This window comes from Coregonus lavaretus, assembly GCF_964263955.1.
Source record: "Coregonus lavaretus genome assembly, chromosome: 8".
Lineage (NCBI taxonomy): Eukaryota > Metazoa > Chordata > Actinopteri > Salmoniformes > Salmonidae > Coregonus > Coregonus lavaretus.
The window spans coordinates 61,049,808-61,067,237 of NC_139995.1; the positions used below are offsets into that span (position 1 = coordinate 61,049,808).

The 17,430-nt window shown below is 44.6% G+C and overlaps 2 protein-coding genes across 2 annotated transcripts; one reads left to right on the forward strand and one right to left on the reverse strand.

The window, feature by feature from the left end:
* Nucleotides 1–1,908: 1,908 nt before the first annotated feature.
* On the reverse strand, nt 1,909–4,372 carry pdcd2l (programmed cell death 2-like). Its single transcript, XM_084166751.1, has one exon. It carries the CDS (start codon nt 4,313–4,315, stop codon nt 3,155–3,157), a length of 1,161 nt encoding a protein of 386 aa, XP_084022877.1. The 5' UTR covers nt 4,316–4,372; the 3' UTR covers nt 1,909–3,154.
* A 180-nt stretch (nt 4,373–4,552) lies between these two features.
* Nucleotides 4,553–12,045, forward strand: cstf1 (cleavage stimulation factor, 3' pre-RNA, subunit 1). The gene is given in 9 exon segments (XM_084167252.1): nt 4,553–4,641; nt 4,942–5,146; nt 6,039–6,190; nt 6,194–6,300; nt 6,302–6,311; nt 6,669–6,866; nt 7,084–7,265; nt 7,548–7,741; nt 11,974–12,045. Coding segments are annotated over 8 exon segments (1,047 nt in total). The 5' UTR covers nt 4,553–4,641; nt 4,942–4,977; the 3' UTR covers nt 12,009–12,045.
* The last annotated feature ends 5,385 nt before the right edge of the window (nt 12,046–17,430 follow it).

Genomic DNA, 17,430 nt, shown 5'->3' on the forward strand with positions numbered 1-17,430 from the left:
GAGGAGCCATAATAAATACAGTACAATCTAAAAATGTCCTTCTGCATTATGAATGACATTGTGGAAAGCAGCATCTTCAGGTTTCCTCTGTGCGTGACCATTTCAATGTACATTATAACTGCATCCCAAATGGCACCATGTTCCCTATATAGTGCACTACTTTTGACCAGGGCCCATATGGTTCTATATCAAAGGTAGTGCACTATATATAGGGAATAGGGATAGGGTGCCATTTGGGACTCAGTCTATGTGTCCTCACATATCAGCCTCTCATTTCCCCACATAGAGGCTACATTACATTCAGAGAAATACCAAAACAAAGCCAGAAAGGTGAAGATTGTACAGTAGACCACACCGCCCAGTTGACTGTACAACAATAATAATTATCATTTAGTACATTTCTATAGTGCTTTTCATAGAACCTCAAAGCACTTCAAGAGCAAAAAAAAACACAAAAAAAAGCAATATGTCATGACTGGTCAACCGATAGACGCCAAGTCTTCGAAAGCTGCTTCATCTGAAGATGGTTCATGGCTTGAGCAGAGAGATTTGGTCAGAGGACGGTAGATGACGGTGATGGAGTCTGCTGATGCTCATGTAGAGGGCAAGTCTGGGAACCAGCCTGACTCATGTGGCCACGGGACAGACTCTTCCACTCTGTGTAGCACCCACTCAGCAGCTCTGGGCGCCAGAAAGATCACTGTTCAGAGTAGTAGCCAGACGTCCTCATTACGAGCCCTCTGTTCAGAGTAGTAGCCAGACGTCCTCATTACGAGCCCTCTGTCTCAGCGCTGCAGTAATTCCTCTGTCTACCGTTCCTCTCACGCTTCAGGTGACTCCTCAAATGATGTTCTCAAAAGATATGGAATTGGCAGCCAGGTGAAACAAAAAAAGATGGTACTGTGTCCAGATGCATTTTTCAAACAAAAGCCAGCTAGCCAAGCCAAAAAGTGTTGACCTGTCAGTCAACCTGCAAATCTGTGGCTCAAAAACACCAGATATATGAAATAAAAACTTGACGTTATCAAAAACAAAAGAGCTGATTAATAAACAATGAAAAACACCTAAATATAACTAAATATTGTAATGACCTGGCTAGATCATAAATGAACAATTGTCCAGACAGAGGTTTGAGTTGACGAATTCCCAGTTTATTAACCAAACTCAACCCAGGTTACTGTTTGGCCGTAGCCCACGCCAAATAAATCAAGGATAACAGTATAAAACAACCGTGACCACCTCTTGTTAAGAACAGACGTAAGAGAGAGAACAATGGCTAAGCATGGTCTTAAACTAGTGATGCCAACCCCCCCCCCACCCACCACCCCCCTGCCAACCCCCCCACCCCCCCCCCCCCCCACCCACCGCTCCACACCTCTGCCAACCCCCCCCCCACCCACCGCTCCACACCTCTGCCAACCCCCCCCCAACCACCGCTCCACACCCCTGCCAACCCCCCCCAACCACCGCTCCACACCCCTGCCAACCCCCCCACCCGCCGCTCCACACCCCTGCCAACCCCAGAACATTCCAGGCATTCCCTTGGTTGGCAGATAGCAGGTTGACTGGAATGTCGGACCCCGTGAACACAACAAACGAACAGCATAACACACAGCTGTCTGTGCAGGTCGTTACAATATGTTCACATTTACAGGAGCTCTGTGCTTAGGCTGCTATTAGGGCGCCATGGCAACTATAGAACTCAATGTCACCTGCTGGGATGTCAGCGCCCTCCTATGGATTCTATGTTTCATTACATAGTTTCTCTATAATGTAGCCAAGGTAGCGAAAATAATCATGAGAATGTTCTTCAGTTCTTACTCATGCCCTTTTATTTTATACATTATTTCTCTAGTGATAAATACTACTATAAAATGAAAGACTCTTTGGCAAACAATGTATCACTTTCTGGATTCTTTATTCTTTCCAAACCAAAGCAAGAAACATCTTTATTCTTTCATTACAAAGTTATTCCATCCAATAGGTGAAATCTGCATAAAGAAAATATGTGCATTTTCCCACTAGTGGTGTTTCCAACAAACGGACTTCATGCGGATAAAAATCTGAACGTGACGTCGTACTGAACACAAAAACATTATGTTTCGCTTATAGCTGCAATTTGTAACTTGTTGGGCGACCTGACCAAATTCACATAGAAATGTAAGTTATAGATCTGTCATTCTCATTGACAGCCAGTCTAAGAGGTGGTAGATCTGTTCTATGTGCGCTATTTCTATGCTTCCCATGCTTAAATTTCATTTTTGCGTCTTTAGCTTTCGGTTTTGTACACCAGCTTCAAACAGCTTCAAATATAATATTTTGGTTATAGAAAATATATTTCACAGCGGTTTAGATGGTACAATGATTCTCTACACTGTACTTGCTTGTTTTGTCACATAAACTGAAATTAGGCGAACTATTCTAATGTTTTGCAACCAGGAAATGGTGGAGCGATTTCTGCATAGTGCATCTTAAAAGTTTTCATGTACCGAATAAACATATAAAGTTAAATGTGTTTCCATCGCATTTTCCACTCTACTGATAGTTTTGTCACAAAAACTATTGCGTTAAATAGCAAATGTACCTCCTCTGGTCTTGGCACCTGCGCTCTGGCCAACAGCTCGGAGCAGGTAGGCTGTGAAGGTGGGCTAGTCTACATGATGAGATTATTATGGAGAAGAGCGTAATATTTGTATTTGTCAAACAGCAGTCAAGCATCGATCATCATGGCACCAGAATAAGACCCTCGATATTTATTGGAAAAGAGCATCAAGCTCATCACCGTGCCCTTTCACCACCCTGTGAAGTTCATCATAACTTATTTCATCAGTAGCCTAATAAACTGCATGGTTTCCTGAGTCGTAGTGGGAGGACCACACACCATATCATCACATGACTTCAAGTTTACTTCCATATGATGGGTATTATACCAATATTTGTGGATAAAAAGGTGTTTCCATTTCCTCATTACAGACACAAAAACATCCCACCATGTCGAACGGAAAAATGATTTGTCCGCATTTATCAAATGTTATCAAAACTTCATAATTGTATCGAAACTTCCTGTTTCCATCACAGCTGTCGCATGGTTTTTTTAAATAAGGTATGACTTCACTCGCATAAAAACTGGATGGAAACGTGGTTAATGAGTCAGTTATTTGAAGAGTTTCTGGTCTGGATCTGCCTGTAGATAGATGAACTCTTCCACAGGTGAGGTTGAGCCTGACGACCAACAGCTGTTTCTACAGGTAAACACCATCACTGTACCAAACTCCAGCCCCGTCTCCATCTCTACCGCCGACCTCGACCCTCTCCCTGCACCTGCGTCTGTCCTCTGTAGCAGGCTGACCAGAGCAGGCATCAGCTGGAACTCAAACACCCTGATTCCTCCACAGTGACAGCAGCCAGGTTTAATCCAAGGCAGGTCCGAGGGGGGGTCAGACAAGAAGAGAGGAGACCCGTGCCAGCTGTACCGCAACACCTGCTCCGGACAAAGAGAGATCCTCTTCATGAAGCGGGAGAACGCTGCGTCTCCATGTCTGGGGTTACCCTTCTCGTACTTCTCCTCCCCTCCTCCCCCCTCGGAGCTCCCCATATTCTCTACTCCCTCTCTCTGCTTGTACTCCCTCAGCAGGCTCTCAGCGTGCTCCAGGTCTGACTGATCACCCAGGTCAGTCTCCTCCACCACACTGATGTAGAAAGGTCTGTAGGTGGGGATGTTACCCAGAACCTCCCCTTCCTCCTCCACCTCTCCAACTTCCAGACTGAGATCCTGAAACTTGCCACTCACATCCACCTCAGAGGAGGTCCCGGTGGGCAAGAGGATCTCAGGGTCAGGGTCAGGGTCCCCTCCCTCCATATGAGCCTGGTTCTGGGCCTTGTCCCATCCATCTCCCTCCCCCTCTTCCTCGCCCCAGTCATCAGTCCCATCACACCAGTATGTGGTTGTCATGGGAACCTCTTTAACTGGGGCGTGGCCTGATGGTTGGACCACAGGGTTGGTTCTGACCTCTGATTCCAGACACTGAGAACGCAGAACCCTCCAGCTCTCTGGTTGTCCGCTGCACTGTTGCCCGGGGCAGGCGAACACATTCAGGGTGCGGTGGTAGGGAGACGCCGCCAGTGGGCAGTACACCTGCACCACATGGGCCAGGGCAGCGTTGCATAGACCACAGCGGGGATGTTGCCATGATATCACTGGAAGCTTGTCCGGTTGGTCGCCAATTTTGTTCGTCAAGTAAGACGTCGGATATCGCTTGGAATCGATTGCCCCATCACACAGTCCGATGAGAACTGCCTCCTCAACTGCAGCCATAGTCTTCTGCTATTGTTTAGTTGTTAAAAGTTGACTTGAAGCCCGTCGCCATGTTGAAAGTCGTGAACGAGCACACGCCTTGTTACGTAGAGACGCACAGATATGAGGCGTAACGTAAGTGACGTAAAGCGCAGCGCCGCTGACCAGTTTGATAGTCTTGTTGTGTTGTACGTAAGCGTACGTTTGGTGCAGTCGAAGCTTGCACAATGTTGGGATAGCTAGCTACTGTAGCTAGCTAAATTAAAGTTATTTCATTCATTGAACATAACGTATTTGATTTTAGTTCACTAAACTCGGTCGGTGCAAGTTATTATTGCAAACATAAGGTGCTTGTTCACCGTTTACATGATGCTTTTCCCGCCCTAAGATGTGTGGTTGTAATATGTGTGGTTGTAATGTGATTGTCACTCACGAATTGTTATGTTGTAGATAGCTACTGTACTTTGCTAGTTAGCTAGCTAATAACTAAGTTTAACTATCTCGCATTGTAGGTTAGATAACCGATTTATGGCGTTGTGGATGGTTTTGATAACAGTCGCATGATAGTGAGCTAGCTAGCTGTACAAGTCGATAATAAAAACCGTATTGATAGCAACTAATGCTGACCATGTTTTGATCCATTGTAGCCAAGTTGTACTCGTCCCATTGAAGCCTGAGCCGAGATGTATCGTCCCAAACCGACACTTCAGGACCGCCAGCACCTTTACCGGCTGATCATCAGCCAGCTGTTGTATGATGGTTACACCAACATGGCTAACAACCTGATCACAGAGGTCAAGCCGCAAAGCGTCTTGTCGCCCTCAGAAAACCTCATGCAGCTGGCCAAGATGGGTGAGTGGGGGGGTTTGTACTAACTCTTAACCCTAGGCCAAGATAGGGGTTACTAGCTGGCCAAGATAGGGGTTACTAGCTGGCCAAGATAGGGGTTACTAGCTGGCCAAGATAGGTGAGTGGGGGGGTTACTACCGTCTCTGGATAGGCGTTGGTCTAGGGTTAACTTCCATAGACCCTTACCTAAGCCATTAGGTTAGATCACTGTCTAGGGCAGGGTTCCCCAACTGGCGGCCCGGGCGGTTTTATTTGGCCCCCCAAGTTTTCTGAGAAAAAATCTTTGGTGGAATTTTCATTGTTTGACATAAAAGACTGAAAGCACCAGGAAATCAGCTCCAAGTGATTTAATTTTGGAAATCTTTTCCCAAGTATTCCCGCGCATAATAGAGAGACATGATCATATACAAACGTAAGCAAGGATTGAAATTATTGTTATAGTCAAATATTATATCTGTTTGGGCTTCTTGCAGTCTACAAATGATTTGTAATTCTGTTCCGGCCCTTCGGCTGAATCTAGTTGACGATCCCTGGTCAAGGGGCTAATTATGGCCAAAAAAGATGGATGGGTGAGTGAGTGGGGTGGGGGTAACAATCTATTGCTTTGACAATGTCTCTAGGCACAGTTCCTCCACAAATCCTAACCTCAACCAACTGCAAAACTCACGTTAGATCAGTCAGTGTTTATAGGATACTTTTACCTACTCCTGGGTGTCCATATCAGGATACTAGTTACATGTCTGCAGTGTCACTGTTTTGGGTTGGAACTGTATTGCTCCATCATTTCATCTATCAATCTTGCATTGTGAATGGCGACAGTGCAGTATGCTAGCAACCTGTCTACGGTGTTGTGCCACAGAGTTTTAATCAACTGTATTGCGCTGTTCATCCCCAGGCATGGAGAATGACGACAGTGTGGTGCAGTATGCCATCGGGCGGTCTGACATGGAGGCTCCGGGCGTTGGCATCGACCTGGAGTTTGACGCTGACGTCCAGAGCATGTCCCCCGAGGCGTCTGAGTACGAGACTTGCTACGTGACGTCCCATTAAGGTCCCTGTCGTGTCGCCACATACAGCCGGGACGGGCAGCTCATCGCTACGGGCTCGGCAGACGCCTCCATCAAAGTCCTGGACACAGAACGCATGCTGGCCAAGAGCGCCCATAGAGGTGAGATGCAGAGGAGGCTATGTCTGGCATGGGCTAAGTCCCAATTCTTCACCCTTCTCCTAAATTGTACACTTGACACTCATGGATTAAAAAGTATTGGCTTGGAGTTTCCACCGTTGTTAAATCCATGACTGGAGGTGCAGAGAATCAGGATGCATCCTATTCCCTGTGTAGTGCACTAATCAGGATGCATCCTATTCCCTGCGTAGTGCACTAATCAGGATGCATCCTATTCCCTGTGTAGTGCACTAATCAGGATGCATCCTATTCCCTGCGTAGTGCACTACTTTTGTCCAGAGCCCGGTGAACAGAACACTGTTCTGCAGACAATGTAAAAAATGTTCCTGTGTGTTCTAGGTGATGATGAATGAGACGGCCCAGCAGAACATGGAGAACCACCCTGTGATCAGAACACTGTACGACCACGTGGATGAGGTCACGTGTCTGGCGTTCCACCCCACGGAACAGATCCTGGCATCAGGGTCACGTGACTACACCCTCAAACTTTTCGACTACTCCAAGCCCTCTGCCAAGAGGGCCTTCAAACACGCACAGGTGCGTTATAGGCAGAGTTAAACGTTGTTTTTTTAGGGCTGTGAGTTCTTCCTAACCCACCAGGATATCCTGAAATAGCACCTCACACTCTGATTATCAAACACCTTTATTGGTTAACAAAGATTAGATCTACACAGATCTGTGTCATGTCACTAACAGTGATGCATGTGTGTCTCCTCCCCGCAGGAAGTGATGCATGTGTGTCTCCTCCCCGCAGGAAGCCGAGATGCTGCGGTCCATCTCTTTCCACCCGTCAGGCGACTTCCTGTTGGTGGGGACGCAGCACCCGACCCTCCGCCTCTACGACGTCAACACCTTCCAATGCTTCGTCTCCTGCAACCCTCTAGACCAACACACTGACTCCATCAGTGGAGTTAGCTACAACCCTAATGCTAACAGGTAACCCCTGACCCTTGACCTTAACACCAACGACCCTAACCCCTGACCCTCTGATTTCTTGTCCATATATGTATATATTCTTAAATTCCATTCCTTACTTAGATTTGTGTGTATTGGGTATATGTTGTGAAATTATTCGATATTACTTGTTAGATATTACTTGTTAGATATTACTGCACTGTCGGAGCTAGAAGCACAAGCATTTCGCTACACCCGCAATAACATCTGCTAAACACGTGTATGTGACAAATAACATTTGATTTGATTTATTCTGTTTTCCAGCTACGTGACGTGCAGTAAGGACGGAGACGGCGTGTCTAACCGCTGTGTGATGACGTTTGATAAGGCTCATGACGGGGCGGAGGTCTGCTCCGCTGTCTTCTCTAAGAACTCCAAGTACGTCCTCTCCACTGGGAAAGACTCGGTCGCCAAACTCTGGGAGATCTCCACCGGACGCACCTTGGTCAAATACACAGGTCAGTTATGACAAAAACTATACTACAGTGCATTCGGAAAGTATTCAGACCCCTTATCTTTTTCCACATTTTGTTACGTTACAGCCTTATTCTAAAATTGATTAAATAGTTTTTTTCCCTCATCAATCTTCACACAATACCCCATAATGACAAAGCAAAAACAGGATTGTAGACATTTTTGCGAATGTATTAAAAAATATAATATTTTTACATAAGTATTGAACACACACAAGAATGGTGTATAGGTATGAAAGACATGTGTACAGTTCTTATCTAAACATAAGAGAACAGACATGAACAACAAGACCCAGAGTTCTGGACACAAAACAAATATTACAAAACACGACATACAGAACAGGGACAGGTAGAAAGAAAAAGGGTAGATGTAACCCCCCCACTTATACCCCCCTTTACCCCCCCCACCCTATTCCCCTCCCGCTGGCGGGGCCAGCACACGCTGCCCAAAGGTAGATTACAATATGACAATTGAGAGTGCGTTAAAAAGTACAAATTCACAGCACCGACTGGTCCAGGTAAGAGAGGAAAGGCTGCCAGATTTGATCAAATGTTGATAATTTATTGTTCAGAATACAGTAATCCCTCGTTTATCGCGGGGGTTACGTTCCGAAAATGACCCGCGATAAGTGAAATCCGCGAAATAGAAAACTTTTTTTTTTTACAATTAGCAACTATTACATGTATACAAATACAGTGACTCACGTGTAGGCCGTTTCACTGCTCTTCAGACTGGGCCGCTGCATCCTGACTGCGCTCTGCAGTGTTCTCTTCTTCTGAAGCCCGCGGTGCAGGTGTGTTTGTTCGGGAGAAGAACATAGTGATAGGCAGCTGTTGTCGCTCTTTTTTCTTCTTTGCAAAAAGATCCTTGTACACCGACATGCCACCATCGATTACGTTGGAGAACTGTAATGAACGGCTCATCAAAGGGTCCCATTCCTCAGCTACTCGCTTAAGTTCAGTGGCCATTCGCACCATGGTTGCTAAGCGACCAAGCGTTAGTCCTTCCTCCTCATCTCTCGTGTCCTCTTCTCCCTCTTCTCTTTCATCGTCGCTTTGTGGCTTTGTCATTTACCTTCCCTTAGCATGTCCAGAAGTTTAACTTTATCTGAGATAGGTAGCATCTTCCGCCGTTTGGGCCCATCCGCAGGTGCTTTTGTCGGTCCAGGCCGTTTCGTCGACATTATGGGTTTAGGAGATGTTCGAAATTACAAGATAATTTGGCCAACTTAATGTAAATTTGCCAAGCTGTTTTATGTACGTACACATAACTGCACGAGACGACAAAATGATAGCACAATTCGTAGCATGTTTTGATACAAGAAGCGGGAGTGAGTTTTTAGCGAATCAGAATGCAGAGCACAATGCACCAAAAAAAAAAAAATGCATTATGAAAATCCGCGAAATAGCGAATCCGCGATAAGTGAACCGCGAAGTGGCGAGGGATCACTGTATATCTAATTCTTTCTAAGTGTACAGTGTTTGCCAATTCGCTGAGCCATAATTTGGTAGAGGGCGCTTCCCTCCTTCTCCAAAACAACAAGATACATTTTTTTGCCGAAATGAGACTGTAAGAGATGAGTTGTTTTTGGGAGTTGGTTAATCCGTTTAGGGAGTCGGACACTCCCAGGATTATCAGAAGCGGGTCTGGGTCTATTGAAGTCTCCAGAACTTCAGAGAGGACCCCAAATATTCCACACCAATAACCATACAGGCTAGAGCATAGGGCAAAGCAGTGGAGTAGTGGACCCTGCTCAGCCTGACATTTATCACACATAGGGGATGGATCAGGAAATATCCTATGCAGTTTAGTTTTGGAATAGTGTCATCTGTGTAATACCTTAAATTGTATGAGACGATGTCTGGAGTTAATGGAGCAGGTGTGGCTATACTCCAAGCTATCCTCCCAGTCTGCCACCGAAATATCCGTCCCTAGTTCTTCCTCCCATTTTGCCTTAATGGCATCTGTAGAGGGTGCGCTAACAGATTGAAAAGCGTCATATAGACGAGATATCAGTTTGTCTGAGGTGGGGCATATTTTTATGCATCCGTCAAACATGGAAGGTTTAGCATTCTCAAATGTTGGCAGGTGTTTTCTAACATCGTCTCTAATTTGTAGGTATCTGAAAAAGTTACTTCTGGGAAGGTTATACGTTTCTCTCAGCGCTTCAAAGGAAGCAAAGGTCCCTCCTATATATAAATCCCCTATGGTACTTATCCCCAACTCTCCCCATCGCTCAAAGGTGTTATCAAGGTTAGAGGGGGCAAAGGAGAGATTCCTGGCAACAGGGAGCATGAATGATACTGGTCTAAGCTCAAAGTGGGCTTTAATTTGCTTCCAGATTCGGACTGTGCTATGTATAATAGGATTGTTATGGGAAAGTGACATCTCCAGATTGACAGGTGACAAAATCACGGCACCAATAGAGAAGGGGTGCCACTCCTCCCGCTCCATGCTAATAGAGAAGGGGTGCCACTCCTCCCGCTCCATGCCAATAGAGAAGGGGTGACACTCCTCCCGCTCCATGCTAAGCCAGCTGGGTGGCGGGGGTGCGTCATCCAGCATTAACGTAACAGCGCGGAGGTTAGCGGCCCAATAGTAAAATATAACATTTGGGAGAGACAATCCTCCTTCCATCTTGGATTTACACCGGTGTTTTTTTACCTATCCTGTGTGTTTTATAATCCCAGATGAAAGGATTGATAATAGAGTCCAGTTGTTTATGAAAGGATTTAGGTATGAATACTGGGATGTTCTGGTATAGGTAGAGCAGTTGTGGGAGGAAGACCATTTTAATGGCATTAATTCTTCCGAGCAGAGAAATTGGGAGAGTTCCCCAAAATTGTATGTTTGCCTTGAGATTTTGCATCAGAGAAGGGAAATTCTCTTTAAATAGTAAGGAGTATTGTTTGGTAACTACAATTCCAAGGTAGATACATTTTTCTGAAGATAACTTAACTGGAAGATGTTCTAGCCAGGAGGTGTTTTGCAACCGTATGGGCATTCATTCACTCTTGTTCCAATTTATTCTGTATCCCGAGAAGGTACCAAACAAATTAATCACCTCAAGAATAGCTGGAATACTAGCGTGGGGTTCTGTTACATAGAGGAGAATATCATCTGCGTATAGGGAAATCTTATTTAGAGTATCTTTAGTATTATAGCCGTGTATTGCTGAATGAGATCTGATCGCTTGAGCGAGAGGTTCAATAATTAGGGCGAAGAGCATAGGCGACAGCGCACAACCCTGCCTTGTCCCTCTGTGAAGGTTAAATCGGGGCGACATTGATTGGTTAGTGAGTATTCTCGCACAGGGGTTCCTATATAAAAGCTGGATCCAATTTATGAACCCATCTCCAATATTTAAATTTCTGTAGGACCTTGAATAGATAGGGCCACTCAACTTGGTCAAAGGCCTTTTCGGCGTCAAGAGATATAACGGCAAGGTCCACGTTAGGTAACCTCTGAGAATACATAATGTTGAAGAGGCGCCTGAGATTGAAGAATGAGTTTCTATTAGGGATAAAGCCGGTCTGGTCCGAATGGACCAATTTGCCAATTAAAGTGCTAAGCCTGTTAGCCAGAGTTTTTGCTAAAATCTTTTGGTCTGTATTAAGGAGGGATATTGGTCTGTATGACCCTACCTCTTCCGGATCTTTACCCTTCTTATGTATAACTGTAATAAACGCCTCATCCAAAGTAGATGGGAGAGCTCCATCCTCATTGGCCCGAACCAACATTTTGTGCAGGTAGGGAGATAGCATGTTGCTGAATGTTTTATAGAATTCACCAGGGTATCCATCTGGTCCCGGGGTCTTGCCACTCTTTAGAGATTTAATTGTTTCTCTAATTTCTTCAAGAGATATTTCCTTATTCAGGAAGTTAGAGTCTTCCTGGTTCAGGGCAGGAAGATTACAGTCCTCCAAAAAGTTTTGCATAATTAAGGGGTTAGGATCCGCTTTAGTCTCATAAAACTGACGGAATCTGTCATTGATGTCTTTGGGGGAGGAGAGTAATTCCCCAGATGCAGATTTAACTTTGTGAATCATTCGGTCACTCACATTTTTTGGAAGTTGTCTGGCGAATAATTTGTGTGGTTTGTCACCAAACTCAAAATATTTTTGCTTGGCATAGAGAAAAGATTTAGCAATTTTAGCCGAGAGGATCTGATTGTATTTAAATTTTAAAGACATATTTTTTTTATGTTTCTCCATAGATGGATGTCTAGCATTCTCCCTGTCCAGTAAGTGAATTTGTCCCTCCAGTTCTACCAATTGTTTTCTGTTTTGCCTACTCCTGGCAGTCTGAAAGGAGATGATACAGCCTCTCAAATAAGCCTTCAGCGTTTCCCACAATAATGCTGGGGAAGTCTCGAACAAGAGGTAAAACAAAAATAAAATCCCAACTATACGCTCACCTCTCACTATCCTAGAACTTCTACTAACATATGAACTGAGGAGGCTCCCGCACTTAAAGTGTTCAATTAGCATCTAATAAACCTAAACAGAATAAGTTGCAACTTAAACATGTTGCGCACTTAAGGTTCATCTTGGGTCAATCCCTGAGATGTATCATCACAAGATTCTATTGCTAAGCAATGCCGGTCCAAACATAAACCATCCGTAACCGACAGACAGCAGTACAGTTACATATTGACATAGACAGCAGTACAGTTACATATTGTGGGTTAGGAGAAGGGAACAAGGATTTTGATAAATTGAACCAATCAAAAAAATTAAAATATTAAAAAAATAATTTTAAAATAATTTAAAAAAAATAGTGATTTATATATACATATGTGCACATATACACATCCACACACACACATACATACATGTGCATACCTACATACGCACACACACACATATACACACACACATACATACACACACACAAACCCCCAAAAAAAGTATACATATAAAATAAATATTCTTAAATATATACAGATACATACACACGCATACACACATACATCTACATACACAAACATTCATACCCCAGAATAATAATCTATACTAATTTAAAATATACACATACATAATACTAAAATGCTAAGAGAAAATAATAATAAAGTACAAATAATAATTATTATATGAACGCACACCTACAGACACAAGCACCACGGAGGGCTGGTGGAATCAGATCGTGAGAGTATATCTAGTTTTCTTATGGCCTTATACAGGTCGTTGTGTGCGGTCTTAGTGCCAGCATCGGTTTGTGGTGGTAAATAGACAGCTGGGAAAAGAAATAGCATGTTCTACAGCTTATCATGAGGTGAGCAGAACCTCCAGACTTCCTTAATATTAGAGATCGCGCACCAGCGGTTGTTAACAGAGATACACACCCCCTCTGAGCTTCCCCTACGCCATTGTTCTGTCCTGCCGATGCGTAGAAAAACCAGCTAGATGTACAGTGAGGGGAAGAAAGTATTTGATCCCCTGCTGATTTTGTACGTTTGCCCACTGACAAAGAAATTATAATTTTAATGGTAGGTTTATTTGAACAGTGAGAGACAGAATAACAACAACAAAATCCAGAAAAACGCATGTCAAAAATGTTATAAATTGATTTGCATTTTAATTAGGGAAATAAGTATTTGACCCCCTCTCAATCAGAAAGATTTCTGGCTCACAGGTGTCTTTTATACAGGTAACGAGCTGAGATTAGGAGCCCACTCTTAAAGGGAGTAGCTCAGCTGGTAGAGCACGGCGCTTGTAACGCCAGGGTAGTGGGTTCGATCCCCGGGACCACCCATACGTAAAAATGTATGCACGCATGACTGTAAGTCGCTTTGGATAAAAGCGTCTGCTAAATGGCATATTATATTATTATATTATATTATATTATTATTATATTATATATATAATCTCAGTTTGTTACCTGTATAAAAGACACCTGTCCACAGAAGCAATCAATCAATCAGATTCCAAACTCTCCACCATGGCCAAGACCAAAGAGCTCTCCAAGGATGTCAGGGACAATATTGTAGACCTACACAAGGCTGGAATGGGCTACAAGACCATCACCAAGCAGCTTGGTGAGAAGGCGACAACAGTTGGTGCGATTATTCGCAAATGGAAGAAACACAAAATAACTGTCAATCTCCCTCGGCCTGGGGCTCCATGCAAGATCTCACCTCGCGGAGTTGCAATGATCATGAGAACGGTGAGGAATCAGCCCAGAACTACACGGGAGGATCTTGTCAATGATCTCAAGGAGGCTGGGACCATAGTCACCAAGAAAACAATTGGTAACACACTACGCCGTTAAGGACTGAAATCCTGCAGCGCCCGCAAGGTCCCCCTGCTCAAGAAAGCACATATACAGGCCCGTCTGAAGTTTGCCAATGAACATCTGAATGATTCAGAGGAGAACTGGGTGAAAGTGTTGTGGTCAGATGAGACCAAAATCGAGCTCTTTGGCATCAACTCAAATCGCCGTGTTTGGAGGAGGAGGAATGCTGCCTATGACCCCGAGAACACCATCCCCACCGTCAAACATGGAGGTGGAAACATTATTATTTTGGGGTGTTTTTCTGCTAAGGGGACAGGACAACTTCACTGCATTAAAGGGACGATGGACGGGGCCATGTACCGTCAAATCTTGGGTGAGAACCTCCTTCCCTCAGCCAGGGCATTAAAAATGGGTCGTGGATGGGTATTCCAGCATGACAATGACCCAAAACACACGGCCAAGGCAACAAAGGAGTGGCTCAAGAAGAAGCACATTAAGGTCCTGGAGTGGCCTAGCCAGTCTCCAGACCTTAATCCCATATAAAATCTGTGGAGGGAGCTGAAGGTTCGAGTTGCCAAACGTCAGCCTCGAAACCTTAATGACTTGGAGAAGATCTGCAAAGAGGAGTGGGACAAAATCCCTCCTGAGATGTGTGCAAACCTGGTGGCCAACTACAAGAAACGTCTTACCTCTGTGATTGCCAACAAGGGTTTTGCCACCAAGTACTAAGTCATGTTTTGCAGAGGGGTCAAATACTTATTTCCCTCATTAAAATGCAAATCAATTTATAACATTTTTGACATGCGTTTTTCTGGATTTTGTTGTTCTTATTGTGTCTCTCACTGTTCAAATAAACCTACCATTAAAATTATAGACTGATCATTTCTTTGTCAGTGGGCAAACGTACAAAATCAGCAGGGGATCAAATACTTTTTTCCCTCACTGTATATTATCCATGTTCAGCCACGACTCCATGAAACATAGGAAATTACGGTTCTTCAGGTCCGGTTAACAGGATATTACGGTTCTTCAGGTCCGGTTAACAGGATATTACGGTTCTTCAGGTCCGGTTAACAGGAAATTACGGTTCTTCAGGTCCGGTTAACAGGATATTACGGTTCTTCAGGTCCGGTTAACAGGATATAACGGTTCTTCAGGTCCGGTTAACAGGATATTACGGTTCTTCAGGTCCGGTTAACAGGATATTACGGTTCTTCAGGTCCGGTTAACAGGATATTACGGTTCTTCAGGTCCGGTTAACAGCATATTACGGTTCTTCAGGTCCGGTTAACAGGATATTACGGTTCTTCAGGTCCCGTTAGTAGGATATTACGGTTCTTCAGGTCCGGTTAACAGGATATTACGGTTCTTCAGGTCCGGTTAACAGGATATTCTCGAACGCAGCTCGTCCAGTTTCTTCTCCAATTATTGTACGTACGCCAATAGAACGGAGGTAGATTATTTTCTCGCCAACATGGTTTCGTCAGGGTGCCCCTTACGTTTCCTCTTCCTGTTCCGAGTCTCGGGGATTAGGGCCTGGTTCGGGCTGAGCAATATGTCCTGCACCGCCTACTTGTTAGAAGTAGAAGTCTTCATCCAAGTAGAGGTTAGTGATCGCTGTTCTGATGTCCAGAAGCTATTTTCGGTCATCGGAAACGATGACAGAAACATTATCTACAAAAAGTTACGATCAAAAAAATAACAAAATAGCAAGAGTTGGTCAGGAGCCTATAAAACGGCAGCTATCCATCGCAGCGCCGTTCTGTTAGATCTCCCCCGGACGACCCCTGGTCAAATACCCAGTTCAGCTACGACGTAACTATACTAACTCACCCTACCTCCAATACCCAGTTCAGCTACGACGTAACTATACTAACTCACCCTACCTCCAATACCCAGTTCAGCTACGACGTAACTATACTAACTCACCCTACCTCCAATACCCAGTTCAGCTACGACGTAACTATACTAACTCACCCTGCCTCCAATACCCAGTTCAGCTACGACGTAACTATACTAACTCACCCTACCTCCAATACCCAGTTCAGCTACGGCGTAACTATACTAACTCACCCTACCTCCAATACCCAGTTCAGCTACGACGTAACTATACTAACTCACCCTACCTCCAATACCCAGTTCAGCTACGACGTAACTATACTAACTCACCCTACCTCCAATACCCAGTTCAGCTACGACGTAACTATACTAACTCACCCTGCCTCCAATACCCAGTTCAGCTACGACGTAACTATACTAACTCACCCTACCTCCAATACCCAGTTCAGCTACGGCGTAACTATACTAACTCACCCTACCTCCAATACACAGTTCAGCTACGACGTAACTATACTAACTCACCCTACCTCCAATACCCAGTTCAGCTACGACGTAACTATACTAACTCACCCTGCCTCCAATACCCAGTTCAGCTACGACGTAACTATACTAACTCACCCTGCCTCCAATACCCAGTTCAGCTACGACGTAACTATACTAACTCACCCTGCCTCCAATACCCAGTTCAGCTACGACGTAACTATACTAACTCACCCTACCTCCAATACCCAGTTCAGCTACGACGTAACTATACTAACTCACCCTACCTCCAATACCCAGTTCAGCTACGACGTAACTATACTAACTCACCCTACCTCCAATACCCAGTTCAGCTACGACGTAACTATACTAACTCACCCTGCCTCCAATACCCAGTTCAGCTACGACGTAACTATACTAACTCACCCTACCTCCAATACCCAGTTCAGCTACGACGTAACTATACTAACTCACCCTACCTCCAATACCCAGTTCAGCTACGACGTAACTATACTAACTCACCCTACCTCCAATACCCAGTTCAGCTACGACGTAACTATACTAACTCACCCTACCTCCAATACCCAGTTCAGCTACGACGTAACTATACTAACTCACCCTACCTCCAATACCCAGTTCAGCTACGACGTAACTATACTAACTCACCCTACCTCCAATACCCAGTTCAGCTACGACGTAACTATACTAACTCACCCTACCTCCAATACCCAGTTCAGCTACGGCGTAACTATACTAACTCACCCTACCTCCAATACCCAGTTCAGCTACGACGTAACTATACTAACTCACCCTACCTCCAATACCCAGTTCAGCTACGACGTAACTATACTAACTCACCCTACCTCCAATACCCAGTTCAGCTACGGCGTAACTATACTAACTCACCCTGCCTCCAATACCCAGTTCAGCTACGACGTAACTATACTAACTCACCCTACCTCCAATACCCAGTTCAGCTACGACGTAACTATACTAACTCACCCTACCTCCAATACCCAGTTCAGCTACGGCGTAACTATACTAACTCACCCTACCTCCAATACACAGTTCAGCTACGACGTAACTATACTAACTCACCCTACCTCCAATACCCAGTTCA